At 42.9% G+C, this 26,201-nt stretch overlaps 1 protein-coding gene across 2 annotated transcripts in view; it reads left to right on the top strand.

The window, feature by feature from the left end:
* Plekhh2 (pleckstrin homology, MyTH4 and FERM domain containing H2) overlaps positions 1 to 26,201 on the top strand; it is a 108,241-nt gene that overhangs the window by 50,491 nt on the left and 31,549 nt on the right. For both annotated transcript variants that reach the window (XM_087907295.1, XM_087907296.1), the window contains exons 9-18: positions 1,376 to 1,451; positions 2,927 to 3,021; positions 3,516 to 3,660; positions 6,276 to 6,412; positions 6,511 to 6,621; positions 6,991 to 7,077; positions 8,327 to 8,485; positions 16,829 to 16,909; positions 20,799 to 20,978; positions 25,279 to 25,387. In XM_087907295.1, the coding sequence (XP_087763421.1) occupies positions 1,376 to 1,451; positions 2,927 to 3,021; positions 3,516 to 3,660; positions 6,276 to 6,412; positions 6,511 to 6,621; positions 6,991 to 7,077; positions 8,327 to 8,485; positions 16,829 to 16,909; positions 20,799 to 20,978; positions 25,279 to 25,387 (1,180 nt within the window). The remainder of the gene's footprint in view (positions 1 to 1,375; positions 1,452 to 2,926; positions 3,022 to 3,515; positions 3,661 to 6,275; positions 6,413 to 6,510; positions 6,622 to 6,990; positions 7,078 to 8,326; positions 8,486 to 16,828; positions 16,910 to 20,798; positions 20,979 to 25,278; positions 25,388 to 26,201) is intronic.

Raw genomic sequence — 26,201 nt, 5'->3', positions numbered from 1 at the left:
CCATGTTAAGCTTTCAAGTTCATTTTATTTGGCAATTTTACCATTTCGCTCTTGAAATTATTTGGTCCTGGAAAAGTAGTATTGCTTTTCAAACGTTCTAGTGAACTGACCGGGGGTGAAGGGTCATAGGCATCTTCAGGTTTCCAGGAGATGGCCTCGCTGCCTCAGCCAGTAAGACGCTACTTTAAAACAAGCCTATCCTGGTTGAATTGGAGTATCGTGTAGGTTGTCACAGTCACTCAGGTGGGACAGCCTGTGATCCAGCAGTACCTCTGATGGCCTGCTCTTTATAAATCCGGGCCTGGCTTGGCTTGTCCTCTTATCTACAGTGACTCCCTTGCTGCTTTCCTTCCTGCTTCCTGCTGTCTCAAGGAAGGACTCCAGCTTCCTTGAAGCTCCTGCTTAGACTACCTTAGCATTACAGACTTTCTGACTGATCTCTGCAGTTAATCTCCGAGTGCCAATCCCCGCATGTTCACAGAAAGCCCTCCTTATCTACTCTTTCTGGCACTCATCGATCTAACATGCCCCCATCATCAGTGATCTCGTGCCCATCACTGTGGCCCCTGGCAAGCCTGGAGGAAGAGCATGGCGCCAGTTGCCTGCTGTGTTCTGGGTCAGGCCACTGTGTTCAAGTGTAGACCTTTTATAAAACGTGTGGTAATCTATGGCACTGGGAACCACTGGGGTCTGTTTTCTCATTAGGCAATCATGCTAAAGTACCCATTTCAGAAATTGGTTTTTTGGAGAAGAGGACACATAATAGGCTACTTTTGGATCAAGATAATAAATGCAATGTCATCCTCAAGTCCATTTCTTATTTGATCCAAAGTCTATTTTACTTTACCAAAATGCACACTGAAGAAAGAAGGCAGGAACGTTCAATACTCTGCTATGATTCTGAATGCAGCTTTTTTCCTTTTCTTTTTTCTCTAACCGTGGTAGGATATTAAAAAGATATGTAAATAATCAATGACTATAAACAGTTTTTGGCTTGATGTTACAGCTATTCAATATTTCTCCCCTGTTATAAAGTTCTGTAACTACATATAGAATGTTAGAATATTAAAAGTGGTGTTTGTCTATGATCAGTGATTACAAATAAGCTTTATCATGATTGTTCTTATATCTTCTGAAGAGGTCAAGATACCAGCCCAACGTTCGGGAACAAAAATGAATAGTGTAATAAGTAACGAATGCGGGGAAACTCTACAGGTCACTCACAATGCTGTGCTTTATTGGCACTGCTGCGTTCTGTGCTAACACTATACTTAGCAGATAATAATAATAATCTGAAAAACAGTTGAAAAGTATTATGTTCCGTGTAATCATTTCTTGGCTGTAAGCCCCTGGTTCCATCTCTCTTTTATATTAGGAAAGCAGAATATACGCTGTAGCCAAATCAGGCATTCGAATGTCTGAGGCCTTCAATGTGGAGAATGCTAATAAAAGTAAGTGCTTTGCATGCTGGGTTGCGAGTGCACCTCGAGGATGTGTGCATGCCTTAGTTCAGAGCAGAGGTGGGGTGCAGCCACCGAGAGGCAGGTGCATGTGGCTCTGGGTTGATGAGCTCATCAGAGTCATCAGAATCACAGAACCAGAACACAGGTGATGATTGCTGGGGACTGGGAAACTGGGGAAGGGAAGCTGCTCTTGGATGTAAGATATCAGATGAAAAGTTTCCAGAGGTCTGTTTCACAACACGGTGGGGAAGCCCCACCCTAGCAGATTACACACTTAAAATGGTTAAGCCGGGGAATTTGACTGTTTGTGACTTTAAAAAAAAATAAATGTAATAAAAAGGGTTTTAAAGCTATATGATTTTGTATTGTTGTTTCATGAGGCAAAACCTTCCTAAATGTGTTTGGAATAATTGGATTATGTTAAATGTTCAGGAGATGGTTGCTGATTTGTCCTAAAACTGTATTCAGGGAAAGGCACAAGTACATTCAACCCTAATGGAGAAGATGCTGTACTATGTTTTTACCCCAGGAAGGCAAAGTAGAGAGATATGGGCATTTTATCTGTTTAAAGTGACAAAATATTATAAAACTACTGGTTTCTTTGTCTTTTCCCCATTTCCTTCAATAAATTATTATAAAAACAATCACTCCCACTAGAAAAAAATAAAGCCTCTAACTTGGTAGTTAGAGGCAGGAGAGGATCTAAGACTAAAGGCTAGCCTCAGCTACATAGTGTGTTCAAGGCTAGCCTGAGTTACACGAGACTTTCCCTCAAAAACATAAAAAGAAAAAATAATTCACACAGAAGTTTCTAGAATTCACGGACTTCCGGTGGTTCCTTCTGCCTCCTCTTGACCTCCTACTAACTCATCTAGAGAGGTAACCTTGACCTTCTGTCCTAGTTACCTTCTGCTCTTAGCATTCAGGAAAGTGTATATTACCCATAATCACTGGAGTCTCCTGGCCGGGTTCAGAATGGTGGTGTCCTAACACCAAGTCAGAGGCAAGGCTCCAACCTCGAAGAACATCTTCAAAGGGACCACTTACTGAATCAGTCAGAGGTCATTGGTGTTCAGTTCTTCACAGCTAAGCATGAGTAAAAGGCTAAAGAAATAAATGCATGGTTCTTGCTGTCAGAGAGCTTACAGTCTAGTGGAGGAGCTGCCAAGATGAGGAAATAATGGCCCATGAGAAACAGAAGATCTTTAACTGTGTCTGGTGCCTATAACCCAGCAATCGGGAGGCTGGGGTAGGAAGATCACTTGCTAGTGTGATGCTAGCCTAGGCTCCACAATAAGACTCTAAAAAGTCAAAAAGTGCAGATGTAAACCTAGAAATGTCATAATCCACAAACCAATGTGACTAACCACCTGCTAATTTGATTTCTTTTTCATGCGTAGTCATAAGAAATAGGCCAGTGGACTAGGTGGAAGGTTTGTCTCTAATGTTGTTTTCCGTTTCAGATTCTGCAGCCATGGTTTCCTACTCTGCATCAGGCCTTTATACATCCCTGATATACAAGAATATGACGACCCCGGTGTACACAACGCTGAAGGGGGTAATGAATACATCTCTTGCTGTTACGCATCAGACCCTGCTTCTAACATCTTACACAGCCTGCCGCCTTTGTAGAGTGTAACGGTCACGTTAGTGTATCATAAATAAGAAGAAATGGAGAGGCCTGGAAAAAACGGAGTGGGATGTGGTTCCTCCTTACCCCTGCCCCGAACTGTTAGCATTTTATTAATGATGCAATGGAAACTCTCAATTTAGAAAGGTTTGTGTTCCTGCCAGGGTCCCCTTTGCCAGAAGAACTTAATTAAAATGAGGGCTGTCAGATATCGACAGTCTTATGTTTTCAAGAATCTTTTATACTTGTCAAATTCCTAGCTAATTAGAATCTAAAGTTTTGAAGACAGATTGTCATGATGTCAAAATATACTATTTCCTTTCTTTAAAAATAGACCGGTGACCGTTTTCTATAAAACACTATATGTCTAAAGAGGACAGAGACTAGAGATGGACACAGGGGGCTGTCCTGCTCTTTTTTAGAAGGCGACACAGATAAGTAGCAGTCCTTTCCTGGATGATTCCTCCGGCTCAGAGGAAGAGGACAGTTCCAGGTCCAGCTCCCGGACGTCGGAATCAGATACACGCAGCCGCAGTGGGCCCAGCAGTCCCAGAGCCCTGAAACGAGGTGAGGGGGAAAGCGCATGCGCAGAAGGCAATGACGGCACATTCTGAATAGTGATTCAGGACTAATCTTAATAGGATTTCTGAGAATACGCTCTCCAAGCCGTAGCGAAATGAGCATTCGCCTAGGACTGACTGAGACATGGGTCTTCTAGCAGTCATTTTCTGCTCCATTCTCTGTGATCTCACACAAACCACCAGTCTTTCATAACAGTCGTCTAACTGTTATTACTACCAGTAATGTATCATATTATTATAAAAAGAAATAATTGGCCAAAATGAAGTTCTTTTATTAGTTTTTTTTAGTTACCTTGCTGCCTAATTTGTGGGATAAACTTATTTACTATATTATTAAACGTCAGAAAACACACCTACAATTTGTGTTGGTTAATCTGATATTAAAGTGGAAAACACCACAACTTGACTTTGTGTGTACCTATAACTTTCAACAAATTCTTAGAACTTGTATGTGTGTGTATGTGTTCACTGCACACATGGGAAACTCCGAAGGCGGCCGCAGTGTTGCTTTCCACTCTGAGACGAGGAATCCCATTGGTCAGGTTTTAGACGCCAGGCTAGCTGGCCCACAAGCTTCTAGGGACTCCCGTCTCCCTCGCTCATCTTGCCCTGCAATGGCAGGTGCTCACTTCTGTGTCTGGTTTGATGTGGATTTAGGGTATCTGAGCTCAGATTCTCCTGCTTCTGTGCAAAGGCTTGATCCATTGAGCCATCTCCCCAACCCAGCTTCTAGTAAATTGTGTGCACAGGCGGAGGTTACAGGGAGATTGATTCCACTAAGTGGCACCTGTGCTTTAGGAAAGTCTCTGTGGCCTTGTAGATGTGTGGGTCATCTGACTGTGTTGTCTGGAACCACTGTGGTCTTCAAAGCCTGGGACTTCATCTGGAGCCACTAAGCTGTCTCTGGGGCAGTGTTTGGGCTCCCTCCAGTTTCCTTGCTCTAACTTGGTTCTCTGTGGCCAATCAGGTGATGTCACTTTTTTTTTCTCTGAGAATGCAGCTGCTGGCTTTCTTCATAAGGTACTCTCCTATGTCTTCGTTCGCATTTCCTCCTTTCTTCTCCTTTACTCAAGTCTGGCCTCACTGGCCCTCTTGTTACAGATTTAAAAAAAAAAATCCTAAAACCTATTTTGTGTTGAGACAAAATCTCTTGAGGCCAGACTAATCTTGCACTTGCTCTATAGCTCAAATTGGGCTTATGCTGCCTCTCTTCTCGTGTTGACCTCCTGAGCGCTAGGCTTATTTATACGTGCGCAGCGTCGCGCTTGTCTCCCCACATGTATGTGGAACTCAGCCCCTCACCGTTAGCACGCTGCTCAAATGTTGCTTCCACAGTGAGATCCGCCCTGACCGCTCTGTTCCCGTTGTCGTTCTTGCCCTTCTTCGGTCGCTTGCTCGTCCCCTGTGATCCAGTCTGCTCCATACTTCACTTTGGCTGCACTTACTACCTGTCGGGCATCTGTTTCCCTTCACTAGACTCTGTCCCAAGGGGACTCAAGTGTGTCTTTTGTTGTATGTCTTAGGCCTAGGCTTAGGATCTGAGGTTTGCCCTCCAAAATCACCCGGCTTAGTTATTTGGCTTTGGACAGCTCCTCCCATCTCTGGGTGTTCACTCCTTAAAGAGTGAGGACATTAGCCAGGGTGACTGCTGCGGTTCCTAATGTCTGGTGTCTGTGTCATGCAATTGTTATTTGTCTGAGCCGGTAAGTGAAGGCTGGAAATACAGGAGCGGCATTACTGCCACTTCAGTGAACAGGTTTTTTTTTGTTTGTTTGTTTTTGTTTTTTTTTTTAAATGCACAATGGCCTAAGTTCTCTTTTTTTAATATTTATTTATTTATTATGTATACAATATTCCGTCTGTGTGCCTGCCTTCAGGCCAGAAGAGGGCATCAGATCTCATTTCAGATGGTTGTAAGCCACCATGTGGTTGCTGGGAATTGAACTCAGGACCTTTGGAAGAGCAGGCAATGCTCTTAACCACTGAGCCATCTCTCCAGCCCTGGCCTAAGTTCTTGATGTCATTTACTATTTATAAATCTCCAGTTGTATCTATCCTCCATGTATGGCTTGTAACTCACAAGACACTTTCTAAAAAGTCGGGCTCGATCACTGGGGAAACGTTCCATTGAATTTTACTTCATAGTTGTATGTCTTTGAGTCTTATTGCTTATCTTTCATGGAGGGTAGTTAAAGCCAGTAAGCTGACGAGTAGTTTATTGGACTGTCATGAAAAATGCTGTTGAGGTTCAGCATTTATTTGTCTATGTATGACCATATAAGTACATATACATTAAGTCTTTACTAAAAGATGCATTGGTGGACCTGCATAATAAATTGTATATGTGAGAACACCCACAATTCCAATCATACCAGAATATTATTTATGTTCTTTGACTTTCTTGGAAATTTGTGTGACAGTTCCAACCCCTTAGCTGTATTTCCTGCATTAGAAGTTCTCCACGGCCAGAGGAATGGAATAAATCTTGCGAAGGGCAGTTTATGATGTAGGAGTTAGCTGCCGTCTTCAGGAGGACTCGCGGCTGCTGTTGGCCCAGGCCAGGATGAAATGCTGACTCGGTTTCTATCTTTGTTCTCCTAGGCGTGTCTGTCTCTTCCGTGGCGTCGGAGAGCGACTATGCCATTCCACCCGATGCCTATAGCGCAGACTTGGAGTGCTCGCAGCCTGAGCAGAAACTCCCGAAAACCTGCTCGTCCTCCAGTGAGAACGGGAAAAATGTAAACAGTGACTCAGACTTTGAAACATTAATGAATCTGTTAGTTTGACTTCCCAAAGGAAATGAAAACATCATTTTCAAATGTTTTCTTTTCATTAGGAGCCGTTAGAAAAATCTGGCTATCTGCTAAAAATGAGCGGGAAGGTCAAGACTTGGAAGCGGAGGTGGTTCGTCCTGAAAGGCGGTGAATTACTTTACTACAAGTCTCCAGTGAGTGGGCAGTGGCCGCTGAGATCTGAATTACTCTCACTGTAAAACAGACTCGATATTTTCTTTCCCTGTAATACAAGATTAATTGCGGGTCCCGGAGGGATGGCTCAGCATTGGCTGCTCTTACAGGTGCTGTTTCTCTTCCCAGCACCTACATGGTGGGCTCATCTGTAGCTCCAGTCCCAGGGGTTCTGAAGGCCCCTTCTGGCTTGTACAAGCACATGACGTATAGACACCTGTGCAAGTAAAATATCCATACACATAAAGTAAAAATCAGGTTACCGTTTGAATTACGCATTAATGATAGAAAACAGTTCCTGTAGCTGCTGGTATAGCTAATCTGAGCTTGCCTTTCCTCCTTTTGTGCAGAGCGATGTGATTCGGAAACCCCAGGGCCACATTGAACTTAGCGCATCCAGCAGTATCGTGAGGGGCGATAACAAGCAAACAGTCCAGGTGCACATCTTTTCCATTTATTATTCTTTCGGTACCATGAGAAACAGTTCTCCATTGAGATTGGATTGTTTGATGCCTTTTTATTCATTTTCGAATCACTTTTATACTCAAAAGACTTTTTAGTTAAAACTGCACTCGGAGCGAAGTATGGGTATTTCGCACTACGACCTTTCCTTCCTGTGTTCTTCCATGTTTAATCTCCTGGGCATTTCAGCTCTCAAAATGTCAAGCTGTTTTAGAGGAAGGTTATCCAGTAAATGAATTTCTGAGATGTTTGAAACATGATCATTATTTTTCAGCCAAATTTGAAGCAAGCTTTTAATTAAATTCTGGCTGGGAAGATGGACTCTGGCTAGGTCCACTCCTAACATAATATACTATTAAATTCAAGAATGTTTGTATTTTAGTATAGAATTGGACAGTGACAGTTCTCCCATGAACTTCAAAAAGGGAACTCTAGTGGTGAGCAGAGGCACTGCACTGCCAAGTGCTATCAGAAGTGGCTGGTGCCCATCTTACCCATAGCCCTGTTCAATTGAAAACATGCTCTTAAGACAGCCTGATATATCTAAATTCGGACACTTTGTTTCTGAAATGTTTCAATAACCACTATTTTTTTTAATCTTGTTCCTGTGGTGGGTAGAAGACATTTGCTAGAAAGGTTCAGGATTGATTCCCAGTGGATTGGAGATGCCCGAGATTAACATGGATGAATCGGGAAAGGCTTCAACATACGACTACCAAGAATCAACTGTAGAGTCCTGAAGTATTTGGGAAATTGACAACATGGTTAATTTGAGACTGAAATATTGTGAGTTCTTAGTAACTGGCCAGGTGTAGCACCAAGAATTGGTGTGGAAGTTCTCATTTGTTTATAGTTCTTTATTTCGCTGCTGACCCTGGAAGTTCCCTCTTGCCCAATAACTTTATTTATTTTTTTTTTTACCATCATCTCCAGTTTCTGTTCAACAGTCAAGAGCTTATCACGCTGTGAGGAGAAGAGGAAGGTGTGACGATTAAAGGTGTAAAACCGTGACCCTAGATTTAGTAGTGTGAACCGTGTCAGGCCCACGGGTAAATGATTTTAACTCAGAGGTCATCATCCTCACACAGTGGCTAAAGAATTCTCCATTTCCTCAGAACCAGGGATCTATGTAACGTGTTTGCTTTCCTGTCAGTAATGATGCTTCACTGGACAAGGACTAAGTCATCATTAGTGCCTTTCCGCTTATTCCTTATCCCATTCTAGCTGACCACAGAGAAACACACGTATTACCTGACTGCAGACTCTCCCAATATACTGGAGGAATGGATTAAAGTGTTACAGAACGTCCTACGAGTGCAAGCTGCTAATCCTCTTTGCCTACAGCCTGAGGGCAAGCCCACAGCCAAGGGATTGCTCACCAAGGTAGGTCTCTTTTATGTACAGCAGCGTCCTAGGAAGCTGCTTCGGTAAGCTCCGTGCATCATGAATAATGGGGTTCAGATAATAACATGCATTTAATATTTTGTTTTGGGGTAGTTTTTAAGTATACTGCCCAAAGTGGGGGAAGGGGATCTCAGAGATGAAAGAAAGATAAATTTGGCCACGTGCAAAAATATAAGTGAAAAAATTTGAAAAGGTCATTGAAATGTGTGAAACCCAGTTAATATCCTTAATATGCAATAAACTTGGACTGGTAAGTTGGCTTAACAGATGGAAGTGTTTGCTGCCAAGTCTGAAGACCTGAGTTTGATCCCTAAAACCCACATAGTGGGAGAGAACCAGCTCCCACAAGTTCCTCTGATTGTCATACATGTGCTGCGGCGCATACACACGCACACCTACACACGCATGCACACACACACGTTAAATAGATAATTGGGTAAAAATATTTAACAAGCCTTTTCTTTTTGTTTGTTTTTCGAGAGAGGATTTACTCTGTTGCTTTGGAACTCACTCAGTAGACCAGGCTGGCCTCGAACTCACAGAGATCCGCCTGCCTCTGCCTCCCGAATGCTGGGATTAAAGGTGTACTCCACCACTGCCCAGCTCTTAACAAGCCTTTTCGAATCAATAACTAAAGAGTGGATACCGAAACCTGAAGGACACAACAGAAGAGGAGTAGATACGGTGGAGCTGAGAAGGAATAGAAAAGACCAGCAAGTAGAGCCGAAATCAGTTTGCTATCTCTATGAATTTTTAATGCACATTGATATAAGGAATATCATTTTAAAAATCTGCTTAAAAGTAAGACTTTAAAGAAAATTGAGATCCAGTATTGAAATGCACTTCAGTTTGCAAGCGTGTCACTCTGGAACACAGTTTGCCAGTGTCCTTGTTCAAATGTTAACTCACTCATTTTGGATGAATAGATGGATGAATATCAACTTTCTTTGTGAGTGTGTACAAGTGTGTTTGTATGTGTGCATGTGCGTATAAATGTGTGTGCATGTATGTGGAAGTCAGGGGTCGACTTCAGTGTTTCTCAGGACCCATCCATCTTGTTTTTTCCTTCATTTAAAAAAATTGCATTTATTTATATTATGTACACCTGCGAGTGTGTGTCGGGGGAAGATATCACTGCAGTTGTGTGTGTGGGTCAATGCATTGTCAAATATTCCTATATCACTAAGTACTTGCTTGTGGGAGACAGCTCTGTCTTTCCACCATGTGGGCTCTGGGATTAAATACAGAGCACTAGGCTTGGTGACGAGTGTCTTTACCCACTGATTCATGTCACTAATCCTCATCTTGTTCTTTAAGACAGGGTCCTCTCAGAGATTTACTGGGCTGCCTGGCCAGAGCCCTGAGGGGTCCTCTTCTGCAGCACTGGGATTAAAAGCACACTTTTACTGTGGGTGCTGGGATTTGAACTCAGGTCCACTTTACTGACTGAACATGCTTCCTTAGCCCAAATATCATTTTAAAAAGACACCAATCGGGGGCTGGTGTGATGATGGCTCAGCAGGTAAAGACACTTGTCACCAAGCCTAATGGCTTGAATTCAGTCTCTGATATCCACATGGTGGGAGAAAGAACTGTCTTGCACAAGTTGTCCTCTGACCTCCACCCATACATCCAGATAAATAAATGTAATTTTAAAATGAGTATAAAGCATTTTTTTTTAAAAAAAAATCTATTTGATTCAATCCTCTTTGTTCGAAAAATGTATCCTTTGAAAGTGATCTGAGTTTGCAGATTTTATTGTAGGGATGTTTACTACATGTTCTGTCTTCTCTGTTTTAATGTGAAGACCAGGGTGACGGGTAGTTGGCATAGTCTGGAATGCACAGGTCAGAAGTAGAGTGACTTTGAGATACATTTACTGTGATTCTATTGAGGTACAGAACTTTTGTCGGTGGGGTGTGCTTTTCAAGACAGGGTTTCTCTGTGTGGTCAAACACAGAGATCTGCCTGCCTCTGCCACCCAGCTACTGGGATTAAAGATGTGTGCCCTCACACATGCCTATGATGTAGATGTGTATTACTGCCGAAACAATCTTTGCATAGCATGGTTTATAATCAAGAAAAGTTGCAATCAGCGTAGATGTGGGGTTGGGAGTAGCTTAAGTAAAATCTTGTGTGTGGCGACCCTTTTAAATGTCACAAAGGAGCTCTGAAGCTTCAGGATGTGTGATGTGCCGTCAGGTGACAAGCACAGTGGGGCACTGCACAGTGGGGCACGGCACAGTGGGGCACGGCACAGTGGAGCACTGCGTTATTACCCCTTTGTACCTAGAAGCAAATGTCTGAAGAAGATGCCAAGGTAGATCGGTTAATTCCATGTGGTTTTATTATGTTTGGGGAATTTTGTTAACTATTTCAGACTGGATACTAATTATTAATTTCTCAAGCATTTACTGAAAACGGCACCATTTCCCTCCTTTTCTGTAAGATTGCTTCAAATTAGCTGAGCTTTTAGGACTGTCCATTCCTATGAAATTGAAAATAGTTTTGTTCTGCATATCAGCGCCAATAACAATCCCTTACAATATACAGACACTAACAGAATCTATTGCATATTAGCGCATCTACTATGTTCATTACAATCAAATGGTCTGGCAAAAGTGTACATAGAGTGACGTCAGTGCGTAGAGTGACGTCACTGGCTTGGTGTGCCTCACGACTCTGGTCGCCTCGACAGCGACCTGTAAAGGACAGAGCCACTTACTGTTTAAAATGTTTAAAACATCCTCTTGGTCACTTTGGAGATGACACAGTAAAATATCTACAAATCCATGATGATACGTTTGCATGCTGTTTAAGAGGTGAAGTTTTACTATGCTGTCATTGATATCTAATGGGAATGTGGGCAGGTATTCAGTAATATTTACAAAATCTGACCGACTGAGGTAACTGGGCACCAGAAGAAAGAATTCACAAGCGTATTCAACAGAGACATGTGATGTGTTTGTGTGTGTGTGTGTGTGTGTGTGTGTGTGTGTGTGTGCATGTGTAAGCTAGAAGTTTATGTCAGGAGTCTTCCTCAATCTCTGTCCACCTCATTTATTTATTCATTTGTTTATTTGTTTGTTGAGTTCTGTTCTGTCACTGAGCCTGGAACTGACAGACTTCTGGACTGATTGACCAGCAAACTTTAGGGTTCTTCCTGTGTCTGCACCCCCAGCATCAGGATTTTAAGCAAATATGCCTCTCCTGGTCTTCCTCATGGGTACTATGGGATTGACCTTGGGTCCTTACGCTTGCTGTGACAAACACTTTACTGAATGAATCATCTCAGTCTTGTTTATTTCTTTTCTGGTAAAATATTTCATTACCATTCAAACGTTTACTTAATTATCGGGAACTTCCTTGCATTGTGGAAAATATTCTTTTAAAAATGAATACAATGCTAGGCTAAACCCATTCACTCTATAATTCATAACCATGAGCTTTCCCCCTTGTTTCAGAGAAATCGTGTAGTGAGCTCTTGAGTTTAATAGAAAAGAAGGTCTAGGTTAACAGCTGCTTTTCTTCCGGGCTAAGTCTCTGTTTGGTCGCTCGCTGCTCATTTTATCAGGATGGTAATGTCAGCTTCTGCTCATGTCGCACATGCACATATGACACTTTCCTTTCCACAACTGGCATTTTGTTTATTTATTGCATGTATGTGTATTTATTGCATGTATGTGTATGTGAATTTAGGCACATACATGTCTCCGCAAGCAGGTGGAAGTCAGAGGGTATATTAGTTATGATTCTATTGCTATGATAGGACAACATGACCAAGGCAACTTATAACAGTAAGCATTTGATTAGGGCTTGTCTAAAGTTTCGGAGAGGTCGGGCCATGATGATCATGGAGGGCAGCAGGCGTGCACTACAGCAGTGGGTCACACCTCACCTATTGTCACAGGAGAGGGTGTCGAAGAGCCCTTTCACAGGGTCACCTACGACCATCAGAAAACAACGATACTTCCACTATAACTCCCAGCAGTAGCGAAATTACGGTTATGTCATAGCAATACAATATAGTTTGATGAATCAGGATCACCACAGCATGAGGAAACTGTATTAAAGGGACCACACCATTGTTTCCAGTTCGTAAAGATAGCTTACCTAAGAAGCATTACGGACTAGCAAGATGGCTCGTCAAGCAAAGGTGCTTGTCACACAAGCCTGGCAACCTGAGTTCAATCCCTGGAACCTGGGGAAAGGTGGGAGTTAACCTCACAAAGTTGAACTCTGGCCTCCACACGGACCTCATGACTGTATACCCACACCCACCCACCATACACTCTCACACGCACGATAATAACTGGGTTTTGATTTTGGTTTTGTTTTTTTTTTTAAGCCTAGGAGGCAGCAGAAGAACCTATATTGGAGGAGAGAGCTGGCTAGGGAAGGAGGGCTTGGGGACTTGGCATCATTTAAGTAACTGTTAGAGCAATAAAAATGAGAGAAGTCATCCAAAAAAAAAATAATGTAGACTTTTAGAGCAAGGGAGTGGAACATCCCAAAATGTAGGGGATGTAGGGGCATGGCTGAAAACCCCTGAGGGGACTGTCGTGGAGCCTGGGAGTGGAACCCTTGAGCAGGAGGGTGGGGTCCTTGGGTCATGCCCAGAGAGCACAGTGGGGTGGAGGGGAAGTGGGAGGTATGAGTAGAGTGGGAGTTTACAGGGCTGTTTGTACTCGTCAGAACACCAGAAAGAATCCAGCTGGGCTGAACATGGAGTCACAAAAGGATGGGAAAGGCATGTGCCCTGTGTTTATAAGCTGAGAGAAGAAGCTGTGAGACCTGGGAGATTAAGAATAAGACCCTGACGTGAGTGGGCGGGAATCGGGGAAAGGCACGTGGAAGGGCTGGAAGGAAGTGAAGAGCAGTGTGGATGGGCGTCTGCATTTGAGGGGCATGGAGTGAGGTCGCTTATACTGTCCTTGGTTTCCTTGGTCTCCCCAAGACAAAGGTGCTCCTGAGCGTGGGAAGGACCGGGTGTAGTCACTGAGGATGTGTGTAGTCAGAGACATTGGGTGTTTACCCGTGTTGCTGAGAGTGGGAAGGACTGGGTGTAGTCACTGAGGATGTGTGTAGCCAGAGACATTGAGTGTTTATCCGTGTTGCCAAGGGCTCACAGAGCTGTGCTGTTTAGAGTTCGTGTTCTTTTTCTCTGGTGTCTTCAATGCCCATATTAGAAGCAGAGACTTTACAGTGTGGGAGCAGGGGCCTAGTGACACTTTCTGACATCATCTTATATAAAATTTCAAATATGAAATGTATTTGGAAGAATTTTTACGATAAACACTCATGTTTTTACCTCCTGGATTCTACAATTAGCGTTATACTTGTTTTTCTTCATGTGTACCAAGGTGATGGTTTGAAGGGTATATTTTATTATAACATTTTGAATATCCCAAAGTCAAGGTTAAAATATCCCTTCACAGATTCACCATCCACTCTCAAGAGTTGTTAACTATGGCTAATACCATCTCAGAATACCCATCTACGATAGCATTCTCCTTTCTCACATCCTCCACGGGGCTATTAAAGGCAAGGGGAGGTGAAGTCACGTTGAATGGATTTGTTAGGAGCATAGGAATGTGATTTGCTCATGGGCCCCGGAGCAAGAATTGTTTTATGATCAAACATGGGATCCCAGGTTGGCAGAGAAGGGAGAAAAGCCAGGCAGGGAGAGAGAAACTAGGAGATGCTTGGATCAGGGGATTCAAACCAGGAAGCAGGTCCAAGAACAGCAGTGTGAGAGGGCCGGGGAGTGCAGAATGTAAGTGACAGAAGTGGGTGCTTTCCAGTGTGGAAAGGAAGAGTTAGGGTGTGAGGACAGGGACTTGGAAACACGAAACTCAACAGTTCATTGGAAATGGACAAGCACAGCTGAAGAGATGCTTCAGAGGCAGGAGGACGAGGGCCGGTGAACCATGCTGCCTAGGCCCCAATGCTGGCTCTGGGACTCACCACCCGCGTGACCAGGAATAAGTTCCTTACAGGCCCCGTGCCTCGGTGTCCTTATCTGTGAAATGGGAGATAACCATAGTGACAACCCCCAAGGGTGTTGAAAACATGAAATACACTTCATTTCAACGTGTTAAGTGCGTTCAGACAGCACCCAGCACATCAACTTAAAATGCTAGGTGTTGTCACCAGAGTCAGCGCGGCTGGTGACACTGTAGGGAAGAGAGGAGACCGGGAACTTGTGTGCTGGCATAGGCTTAGAGGAAAGTCTATTATTTGTTCTCCAGCTTTTAATACCACTGACATGGAAGGCTTCTGTTACCAAGGCAGAGGCAAAAATGAGTTTATAAGTGATTTGGTTTGCCAAGCCTTTGAGGTCGTCTTTACATCTCCAAAAGGATTTAACTAGTATTTTTTGTTTTTGAGACAGGGTTTCTCTGTCACTTTGGAGCCTGTCCTGGAACTATCTCTGTAGACCAGACTGGCCTCGAACTCACAGAGATCCACCTGCCTCTGCCTCCCAAGTGCTGGGATTAAAGGTGTGCGTCACCATGTCCCGGTTTTGTCTAGTATTTTTGTCTGGTATGATATGCTTCGTTAAAATGTTTTCAGAACCAGAGTTTGGAGAAATCCTAATGTAAGGTGTGTGTATAAAGCTGGCTGTGTTTACATTTTAAAGTGCAGCTTTTACAGGACTTGGTGAGGCTCTCCACTCACTTTTAGTTTAGACGCAGCCATTGTTCTATTTTAAAAATAAATCATTTCCAAAATACATGACTCCTTTCGGAGCTGTTTAGAGAGAGAGGAAACAGTCCTGCAGAGCGATGTTAAAAAACCCAGGATATTCCTCTGGAAATATAGCTTTCCAAATTTAATTTAACAGAGGCATGCCTTGCCAAATAAAACTTTTTGTTGTTGTCTTTGTTTCAAAAGGAGCTTTCTAAATCCATCAAAACATTAGTGGCAGAGTTATTTGTTTAAACCATCGCTTCAAAAGCCAAAGGGCTAGTTGGTTTTGTGGGTTTCACAGAGTCCATGTGTTTGGCAGTTTATATAGGAGGAAGGAAGTATTTATTGCAGCTACTATTATGTTTTATTTATGTATTGTCTCATTTGGTCACATGATAACCCAGGGAGGGGTACAGTAATCCGAGGGTAAGGCACTTGCCTGAGGACAAAAGAGTGTGAAGGAGAGAGGGGTGGGGGGGGGGGCAGCGCGTGCACTGCCAATGCCAGGGAAGTGGAACAGCAGAGTGGGTTCAAACAAGCACAAAATATTCGAGAGTTCGAGAGTGGGGTAATAGAGCTCTATCTTAGGCTTGCTCCTGGTGGGAATGGGTTTCTTCATGTTCTGGCACAATGGAGGAGCAGTGTTGTGTGTGAGTGTGTGGTGTAGACTTTCAGTGACTGTACCCGGGCAGGACTAGTGCAGGCTGGAACTCACAGTTCAGCGCTAGCTACAAAAGCCACGGAGTTTGACCCCTTCAGTCACCTCAGCAGATGACAGTGTCCTCAGCAAAGGCTGAGCTCCTGCAGAAGGAGGCCGTGTCGTGTGCACATCGGTCTCTCCCGTTTAACCTCTGGCTCTACACAGCCAAGGGCTACAGGCAGATTCAGTCTCTGCCACTTTCTGTGGACCTGCGTGGAACCGGTCTCAGCCTCGGCATGGTGGCAGCCTTTGACAGCATTGCGTCTTTCGCCTGCTTCCTTCTGGAGAAGGCAACACATTTGTGGGTTTTTTATTCACAAAATCACTAGGATTCATCAGGTTTTGATCATTTCTTTGTTTGACCATTAAAATGCCAACCGAGAGAGGCACTGGGTTATTGGAAATCTTTGAACTAAGGAAACTAAGAAATAAATCTAATTGTGAAATCGGCTCCTGATCCTAGTCCTAGAACAAGAATGTTTTCAACCTTCCTAGTGCTGTGACCCTCATGTCAAAGTGACTTCCAACCACAAAATCATTTCTGTTGTGACCTCGGAACTGTAACTTTGCTACTGTTATGAATCGTAATGTAAATATCTGTGTTTTCCAATGGTCTTAGGCAACCGCTATGAAAAGGTCATTTGAACCCCCAAAGGGGTCTTGACCCACGGGTTGAGAACAGTCGGAAGCATCATCCGTGACACACCGCAAACTCTCAGAAAGTGTTGTGTGGTGGGCTGGGCTGTGTGATTGCTGTCAGCCGCTGTCACAGGCAAGTCTTGGCAGCGTTCGTTAGAGCAGTCTGCTTGGAATATCCCTTCCGCCTTGAGCAAACTGTACACCCATAGAGCGTCCCAGAGAATGTGTAACTGTACTGCAATTTTCCAGTTTTCCGGACTGCGCTTTAATCCACTGAAATATAATTTCAGGTGAAACACGGCTACTCTAAGAGAGTCTGGTGTACGCTTGTTGGGAAGATCTTGTATTATTTTCGCAGCCAAGAGGATAAGGTATGTATGTATCTTAATATCCCCATGAGAGAGAGAACTTTGCTCGTGGTGGCTTAAAAAGTATTCCTTTTTGACTTTTCTGTTGCTAGGCAAAAACTAGAATTTCTGGTAAGTTGCCAGTGTGTTTATAACCGGGGTAATAACTTACTTGGGCCTTGATTGTAAATTTTCGCTCAGTGATTTTCACCCACCACCCTTCTCAGTGTTCTGACAGATTAGATGAAACTAGGAACAGCCAAGAAGGACAGCCAGGGGAGGAAAAGGAATCCGGGATGTCGGGTCCTCGGGTGCCCAGATACCGTTCATCCATTTGTCCCTCAGTGTTCTGTTCTCTCGCCTCTACACTATTACCTCCAGGAACATGAGCAATCTTCACTTTGAAGGTAGAACGATGGACCGTCTGTCAAAAGGGAAATGGCCACAGTCATTGTAGTGCCACCTAACTATCACTGTGACTGCATGAAGTTAGCCATGCTGTATGGCCCACATATAAATGATGGTATTAGCTCCATGCAACAGCAGCCTGCAGCTGGTTAGTTTGTTAATGATACTAAACTTGACCCAGTGACCCTATGGGTCAGTTATATCCCTGGGCCCTTTTCACAGGCTGTGCTTTCAGGTCTACTAGCTGTATTTAACAAATGGGCCATTGTTCTCTGCATTGCTCCTGGGATAGGGTTCGGTCAGAAAAATGTACATTAGCTGGGCGTGGTGGTGCACACCTTTAATCCTAGCACTCAGTAGGCAGAGACAGGCCGATCTCTGAGTTCGAGCCCAGCCTGGTCTACAAAGAGATTTCCAGGACAACTGGGGCTGTCACAGAGAAACCCTGTCTCAAAAAAAAAAATAGAAAAAGAAAAGGAAATTAAAGTTTTGTTATGGAATTGGGGACACACATGACACATGTTGGGGGAACCTGTCGGAAGGTTCAATAAGAGAGTTATCTTCAGAGAAGTTGAAGGGCTAGAGAGGTCAGGGGCGTGTCCCTGGTGGCCTTCTCCTTCTGGATATGTCCCACTTTCTCAAGTTTACAGAAGCTCTAAACATGTCCCAGCAGCTGGGGACCAAGCCCAGCCCATGGGTCCTCGGGGACAGTACTTCACATCCAAGCCAGAGCATACAGTGAATCCCGTGACGCAATAATGACTGATTTAAATGTTGAGGTGACGAAGACTAGAATGTCACGGGCCTGCTGTGCCCAGAGCTCCTAATTAGGAGAGTACCATTCTGTTTTATAGTAGAATTCATTTTCTTCACATTTTTTAAAAGCTTGCTTTATAAAAATGTGACCTTTTGCCCGATTATTTTACTCTTTTCCTACCTTTTTTTTCCCCCCAAAAGTGTAGATAAGTTTACATTTTTCTTTCAAGGTACACTTTGTTTAGTTCTCAGAATAATAGCTGCTCTCTGTGACTTTATTAACCATTTAATGAGTAAAGAATCACACTGTGGGGCTGGGGAGCTAACAAAGCACTTAGCAGCACTGGATGCTCTTCTAGAGGACCTGGGTTTGCTTCCCAGCACCCACATTGAGACACTCATCATCACCTGTAGCTCCATTTCCAGGGAGCCTGGCACCCCACTTCTGGCCTCTGCTGGCACCCACTGACACATGGTGTACACACAGAAACACACACACATACACAGGAAATAGAAATAATTTCTAAAAAGTGTCACAACTACATTCCATGTGAAAGGTAACATGTTTCATTAAGTCATCTTTACTATTACCCAGCCACCAGGTGGATGGTATTTTGCATTCTGCACACTATCCCAGTAAGATGTCACTTTTCAGTGGCTTCTAAAGGAAGTGTAAGTGCAGCCATGTGACTATCTGTAACAATGTCCCAGGCAGAAGGAGCACCCACTGCCAAGGCCCCGAGGCAGGAGCATGCCTGCTGTGTTTAGGAAAGGGGGTGGTCCATGCAACTAGACCGGAACCTCTTTGGATAAGACTAGTGAGAGGCGGGGTGAGGGCTGTGACAGGGACTGAACCACACGTGTCCTAGTAGGTCAAAGTGAAATGCTAGCTTTCTAAGGGAGACAAAATTTTACCTCTATGTTGGTAGGGTTTTCAGTAGGCCTCAGAATTCAACTGACACGGGACAGCTTATAGAAGAAAAGTGTACAAATGTATTGGATGGAAGTTGTGTAGGGCACACAAGGCTTTGTCAGGAAATGAAGGCCCTATAAAGCTGGACACCTAGGAAACTGGACAAAGACCAGTAACTTGGGAAAACAGGGAAAGGGCTGGGGGCAGGTTGTTGTCGCTGATTGGGTGGAGACGTGCCTACCAGGATAGTTTCTGTATAAGCTTCCCGTCTTGATGCCAAGACTGTTTTCAGGCTTGTTACCCAGAGCTTCTTCCATATGGGGCTTTAATCTCCTGCCCTGAAGGAAAAAAAGGGGGAGTCAGAGTGTCCCCCTTGCACCTGCGTTTTTGTTTCACTTTGAAAATAGCTATAGTTCAAAATAATCTTTAGGCCAAAGAGGTGTCTTTTGGCACACTGTGTCCTGCCGCCTCCAGCTTTTACCGAGTGAGACGAGACACACTGGAGGAGTTTTGAACAGGGCCAGCACCGTCTTCCCCTGTCTCACAGGACACGAGGCGTCTATGTAGGAACAGACTGAAGGGAGTAAGGAAGATTCTAATTAGGAAACGGTTAGCCTAATCCGGTGCAGGGAGAGCTGTGGTCAGTGGTGGCTGTGGCATGCTCAGGAGGTCTTTCCAAAGACCTGTTGACAGAATTTATGTCAGGAAAAGAAAAGGGTCAGTGACGTTGTCAGTGGTTTTGGCCCCAACTTTTGGAAAGATGAAGTCACCGAGTGTGATGGGGCGGGCTGGGAGGAGCAGGTGGTTGAGGTGGACGTGTTGAAGGGAGCCCAGATCATGAGTCTGGAGTTAGGCATTCGGGAGTAGCTAACATCTGCCGGGACTAAAGCCATGAACTTGGATGAGATCACCCACCGTGTGTGTAGGTGGTCAGGACAAAGAGTCCAAGCACGGAGCCCTGGAATGCATCATAAAAATGGATGATAGCTCATGTCTGTGTTCAGAACGGGCTTTTTCAGAGAATTGCAGCCAGGCAGCATGGGATGAATGCCTGTAATCTCGGGATCCAGGGAGTTGATGCAGGGGGATAACTGCAGTGCCTGGATATGTGGTGAGGCATTGCCTCAACACTCTAACCCCCCCTCCCAAATTCTTGTTATTGCAAATCTGGTCAGATGTTTTAGAAGCTATAAACCTAAAGAATGCTCTGTGATGTTCTTAACTAACATAAAAGTTTAAAACAGATGGTACCAGCATGGAAGACATGTTTGTGTTAGTCAGTCAAAGGATAGGTAAACTTTAACGAAGCTAGCTGTAGGAAGGTTTTCTTACCCTCTTATATTGCAATGGAAGAACCACTGTTTTTCTCCAGGATGCGTTCCACACTTTGATAAGTAGTCTGAGAACATTAGACATTTATGGGGTCTGAGGTGACCGTCATATCAACTGCCTAGTTAGTTTTCCTGTAAACAGTATGGAGCCTGTGTCTACACTTTACCTTTTGTTCTACCAAACCTCTCATTAATTCAGTGAGGACCACTGAATCCACGGGGTATTCTGGCTGAAGTACTGCTAGATCAGGATTCAGTCATTCAAGTCTAGCAGAATAACCTGACACACTCATCCTTGCTCGTTTTCTCCTCCAGTGTTAAATGCCCACTCTTCACTTGCTTGTTGCATGTCACAGTTGGGGTTTCTGCTCGTTGCTGTTACGTTTGTAACAAAGTGGAAAATCAGATTTCAATGAGGCTTTCATATTTTTTAAAACGCGCCTTTTAAAAGGAAGAACGCAGAGGACCATTATAGCTTCCTTACTATTGCTAACCTTTGCTGCAGTTTCCTCTAGGGCAGATCAAGCTCTGGGAGGCCAAGGTGGAGGAGGTGGACAGGTCCTGTGACTCAGATGAAGACTATGAAGCCAGTGGACGTTGCCTGCTCTCCACCCATTACACCATCGTTATCCACCCCAAAGACCAAGGCCCAACCTACCTGCTGATCGGATCCAAGCACGAAAAGGCAGGTAGAGACTTTGGGTTGGTCTGCAGTAATTCAGACTTTCTACTTGGGGTATTAATGACTTCAAGCCAACTTTACGGAAATTAGAACAGATTTGCAGGAGGCTTTAATTTCTGTTTTGTGAGATTCTCTGGAAGTGAACCTCATGCCTATCTTCAGTCTGTTGACAGAGCTGTGTCAGGATTGAAATAAATGGCAACCGTGGGGGACGAAAAGACTTTATGTTTAAAACTTGTGTCCCTCAGGGCTGGAGAGATGGCTTAGTGGTTAAGAACACTGACTGTTCTTCCAGAGGAAGAGGTTCAACTCCCAGCACCACACATGGCAACTAACAACTGTCTGTAACTCCAAGACATGACACCCTCATAAAACATACATGCAGGCAAAATACCAAATGTATATAAAATAAAAATTATTTTTTTAAAAAAAAGTTTGACCCTCACAGCATCAGCATGTATATTTTTTGGGTGAATTTAAAGCCTCTAACACTTTTTGTTCTTTTTTTTTTCAGTAAAAACTCTGGTTTACAGACAACAAAAAGTGAATAATTAATTACGTTTGCTATATGTTTATAATTATATACAATAAAGGAAGAACAACAAACTGATGGGAAGAAAGTATTTATTTCTTGTATTATATATAATAGTATACAATATGTTTATTTTATTTTGATGAAATTAACTATTAAGGGAAACATTAACTTTTCATTTTACACATTTGACAAAGAATAATTTTCAGGTGAATTTAAAGAGCTTTTAAGCTCTTTAGAATTTGGTGTTGCGAATTAGGTAAGTCCGTTAAATAACCAGGCCAGCTCAAGAATAACAATTATATTTTAATGGTTATAAGGGGAAACTCACACTACAAGAGTGGGAGGTCCAACTTCCTAGCTGCCCTGCAGGTGCCACGCAGAGAGAACTCGCATCTGGGTCCTCCCAGTTTTTCTTCCTGGGTTCCAGGTAGCCACGCCTTAACTAGATGTGATTGATTGACAGAGTTTCCCCATCATCTCCCCCTTTTTGTCTAAACAAGATCGATCCAAACCCAGTACAACTATATACAATAGGAACAGATACCAAATATAAAATTACAAACAATAAACAATATTAAGCAAGGTACGCATACCAAAAGTTTTACTAAACATTCTATTTCAAGGAGTCTAACTATTGCATTGAAATTAAGCTTGGCTAAATTATGAGGAAGGTAACTACAATTATCTAATCTTCAACTCCATCAAAGATCTGAGAAGGGAAACAATATTACTTGAGTGAACAGGAAGTGCAATCGAGAAACTTCCAAAATGTGCAACACAGAATATGGCGTTTAAAATGTTTTAATAACTTAGGGTTTTTAATGACAATGAGACACATCTGCTCCTGGCAGCACCAATCTACTTCAAGAGGAAGATGGGCATTGAAGAGGTTCCTTATAGAGTTTGCTAGCCATTTGGGTAAGAAACTGCTCTTGCCTGGACTTTTGCATAAACTGGACACTAAGATCCCACAGAGCGAGGACTGCTAAACTTGCCTAAAGGAGAGATGATCCTTTGGGGTACCTGATTTATGAAAGGGTCTGTGAGACATTCTGAAGGATATAAAAGAAAGTGACTGAACTGTCTTTGAAATTTCCTGCTTCATGGAAAATCTGCTGGATACTATGGGCCTGAAGGCCGAAGATGGATGTCCCAATAGTACAGAAGAACTTTGGGTGACTGTACAGGCAGCAAGATGTCTCTGTCATTTCTAGAGTTTTGAAGTTGCTTATTTCTTGTTTACTTAGGTAATATTATATCCTTCTGGAGTCTTTGAAAGATATGAAGAACGCCTATCTAACTGAAATATATCTCTATATATCTAGAAAATCTAACTAACATGACTACAAGCTTGATTATTATCGATGATTATCCATTAACAACCTATATTTCCTAATATTACATTACATTTTTAAATGAACTACATAATCACAATACCTTAATCAAAAGCAGAAATACATATACATATAACAAGATTGACCTTAAATTTATATCAATAAACCAAGATTTATACCAATGCAAATTATTCATCTCTATATCAATTTAATGAACTTTTTAGTTTAAAAAAGATCTTATCTTACCTGGGCTATGGTGGCACACACCTTTGATCCCAGCCTTCGGGAGGCAGAGGCAGGTTGATCTCTGTGTGTTCAAGACCAGCCCGGTCTACAAGAGCTAGTTCTAGGACAGACTCCAAAGCTACAGAGAAACCCAGTCTTGAAAAACCAAAACAAACAAAAGCTCTTATTTCGTCTCTGACTAGAAAGTGCTTTCTAAGAAAGATACACATGTAAGAAACTCCAGTGGCAGTGGCTGATAAACCTGACTTTGCAAATTCAAAATCCAGGGCTCAGCAGCTAAAAGCTTGCTCTTGTGTGTTGGTTCTTGGAACCCACACAGAGGTTCACAACCCTCACAACGATCTGTAACTCCAGCCTCCAGGCCTCTGGTGCCCTCTTCTGGGCTCCAAGGGCACGAGGCATGCATGTGGTAAACATGTAAGCAAAATACTTACAAACTTCTAAAACAAAAATAATTAAAATCCTTTCTATCAAATAAGATCATAAATGCAGCTAGAATACATTACAAAAACCTCAGAACTATTCTGTGCATGGCCACCGTGTCTTTAAAATACAAGTAATAAATTCTTACTCTTGGTAGTTGTGTTTTTGAACACACATATCAGGCAAAATGCTCCCTAGACCTCTCTATCGTTATAGATACTAACTGCAGAAGATGGTTTTATTCCATTTACAGAAGGAAAATGCCTGTTGAAGGTTGACCTTCTCTGTTTCTAGAACCTAGGCTCCCAAACATTTGCTTTTATTGCTTCCCGTTTGATTAAAAAACAAAACAAAACAAAAACCCCTATATTTCCATTAGGAAAACGAGAGATGGCCCACTGAAGAACTTACTAAGCAGTTAATGATTAGTAATTTAGCCTCTTCTGTGGAAATGGTAAAAAAAAAAAAATGACAAATTTTCAAATCGTCAAAAGATTTAAAAATTTTTGTGAGTTCACCTCACATGGTCCTGGAGGGAGCAAGAAGGCCCAAGAGCACTCTCGGAAGCCTCCTGCATTGTCCATTTGATGGGTTTCTGCCAATTCCTAGCATCCATGTCCTCATCATGACCCCTAATTAGTTTTAAAGATTGTACACTAAGGAGGTCAGAGATAGAGCTTGACTGTCCACTGCTCATCACGCATGTGCAAGGCTTTGGGTTTGATCCCAGAATTTTCTTTAAAAGGAATACATACTGAGAAAATTATTACAAACTATTTGACTATATTATTTTTAAAATAATTTTATTTCAGAAATATTTTAAAATAGAAAATATAACAAATGCTCTTTTAATTAACAAGTGTTACATGAGGCAATATCTTTTATCTGAAAAATTAACACTGAGTATTAGTATAATGCAGAAATTATAACGCTGTTTTAGTATAATATCAACTATGTAAAAATTTAGTCTACACGCCAGGCAGCGGTGATGCTTGCCTTTAACCAGTGCTCAAGAGGCAGAGGCAGGAGATCTCTGAGTTCGAAGCCAGTCTGATCTACAGATCCAGTTCTAGGACAGCCAGAGCTACACAGAAAAACCCAGTCTTGAAAAATGAAGACCAAAAATAAATAAATAAAAATCCAGTGTACACATGTATTTCTACAGATGAAAAAAAAGGAAGTTGAAAAATTGGGTATTATTTTCTTCATTAATTTTTTTATTTCTTCAGTATTCTGTATGTATTACTTTGTTAGTAAAATTTTAAATTGGATAGACTTTGTTGTATTTCTTAGAACACAAGAATTGTACATCTTAAAAGAATTTTAGCTAGCTAGCTGTATTTATTCTAGACCCTTACCAGGTATTGTATTACTTTTATCTTGCTTTTCTAAGAAGCATGCATAGAATATAGTAAAAGTAAAACATAGAATGAGCATGGCTCAAGAGAGTTAAGCCTTCCTGAGAGGTTTGCCAGCAAGCATGAGGACCCGTGTTCAATTCCTGGAACCCACATGGTAGACGGAAAGAACCAGACTCCCTCAGATTGTCCTCTGACCCCCACAGGTATGCACCCTCCCCATGTACATACAGACACCAAAATGTACAAATCAGAGATTAAAGAAAGTGGTTTCTTTTCTATTTCAAGTTTGTGTGTGTGTGTGTGTATGTGTTGTTGTTGTTTACTATTTTTGCAAGTTGTTCCTTCTGGTACAATCAAAGGGGCACCTTGGCTAACATTTCTGTTACCATGTTCTCTTTTTGAAGGATGCTTGGCTTTATCATCTCACTGTTGCAGCTGGAAGTAACAATGTAAATGTTGGATCCGAATTTGAACAACTGGTTTGCAAACTGCTAAATATAGAAGGGGAGCCTTGTAAGTTCCTAAGCACCTAGCCTTTGGAGTTCATGAAGGGGGTCCCTAACTCCTCGGCATAATGTGGTTTTCGCTTTGTGGCTTCGTCCTTCCCTGTAGCATGCTCGCCTCTCCCCTGACTTTGCTTGTATTGGGCCAGGATTCATAATCTCCAGCATCATCAGCATCCTTCATGTTCTGCCCTGTCACACCCTCTGCTTACATTGCTCCCTTTGCCCAGGGTGGGCTCCCTTGGCACCTCTCACTAACATGATGGAATCCCGGTTAGGCATAGAAGATCCCTCAGCCAGCCCATTCCACTGCAGAGCCTGGATCTCAAGTGGTGCTTGCTTCGGCAGAGTTGAAATTAAGTTCCATTTGCTTCCCCATTTGTAGCTTTACACTGACATTAATCTTCTTGTAACTATGGTGTAACCTTTTGTACTGCTGTGAGCAAGTGCTTGGCAAGCAGTTAGGAAGTTAAGAAGGAAGTTACAGCAGGAAGGGTTCTTTTGGGTCTGCAGTTTGAGGGGGTACAGCCTCTTGTGGAGAAGGCACTTCAGCAGGAGTTTGAGGTGGCCGGTATCCCATACTTTCTCCTTTCCGTTCACCCCAGGACCGCAACCTGTGGAGTAAGTAGTGAGGCCAATATCCAGGGTGGATCTTCTGGTCTCTGTTAAGCCATCTGGACGTGCCTCATTGAGGCACGTTTCTGAATTTCTTCCCGGTGAGGTTCAAGATGAACGATCAGAGAAGGCTTTCCATTGGGAGTCAGTTCTGTTCTGGGTTACGAACAGATCACATCATGTTTATGTTTAAGCAGCGAGAGGTGAGG

Source organism: Myodes glareolus, chromosome 6, assembly GCF_982192425.1.
Source record: "Myodes glareolus chromosome 6, mMyoGla1.1, whole genome shotgun sequence".
NCBI lineage: Eukaryota > Metazoa > Chordata > Mammalia > Rodentia > Cricetidae > Myodes > Myodes glareolus.
The sequence above is the reverse complement of the archived record's forward strand: the minus strand, read 5'-3'. Positions and strand labels throughout refer to the sequence as shown.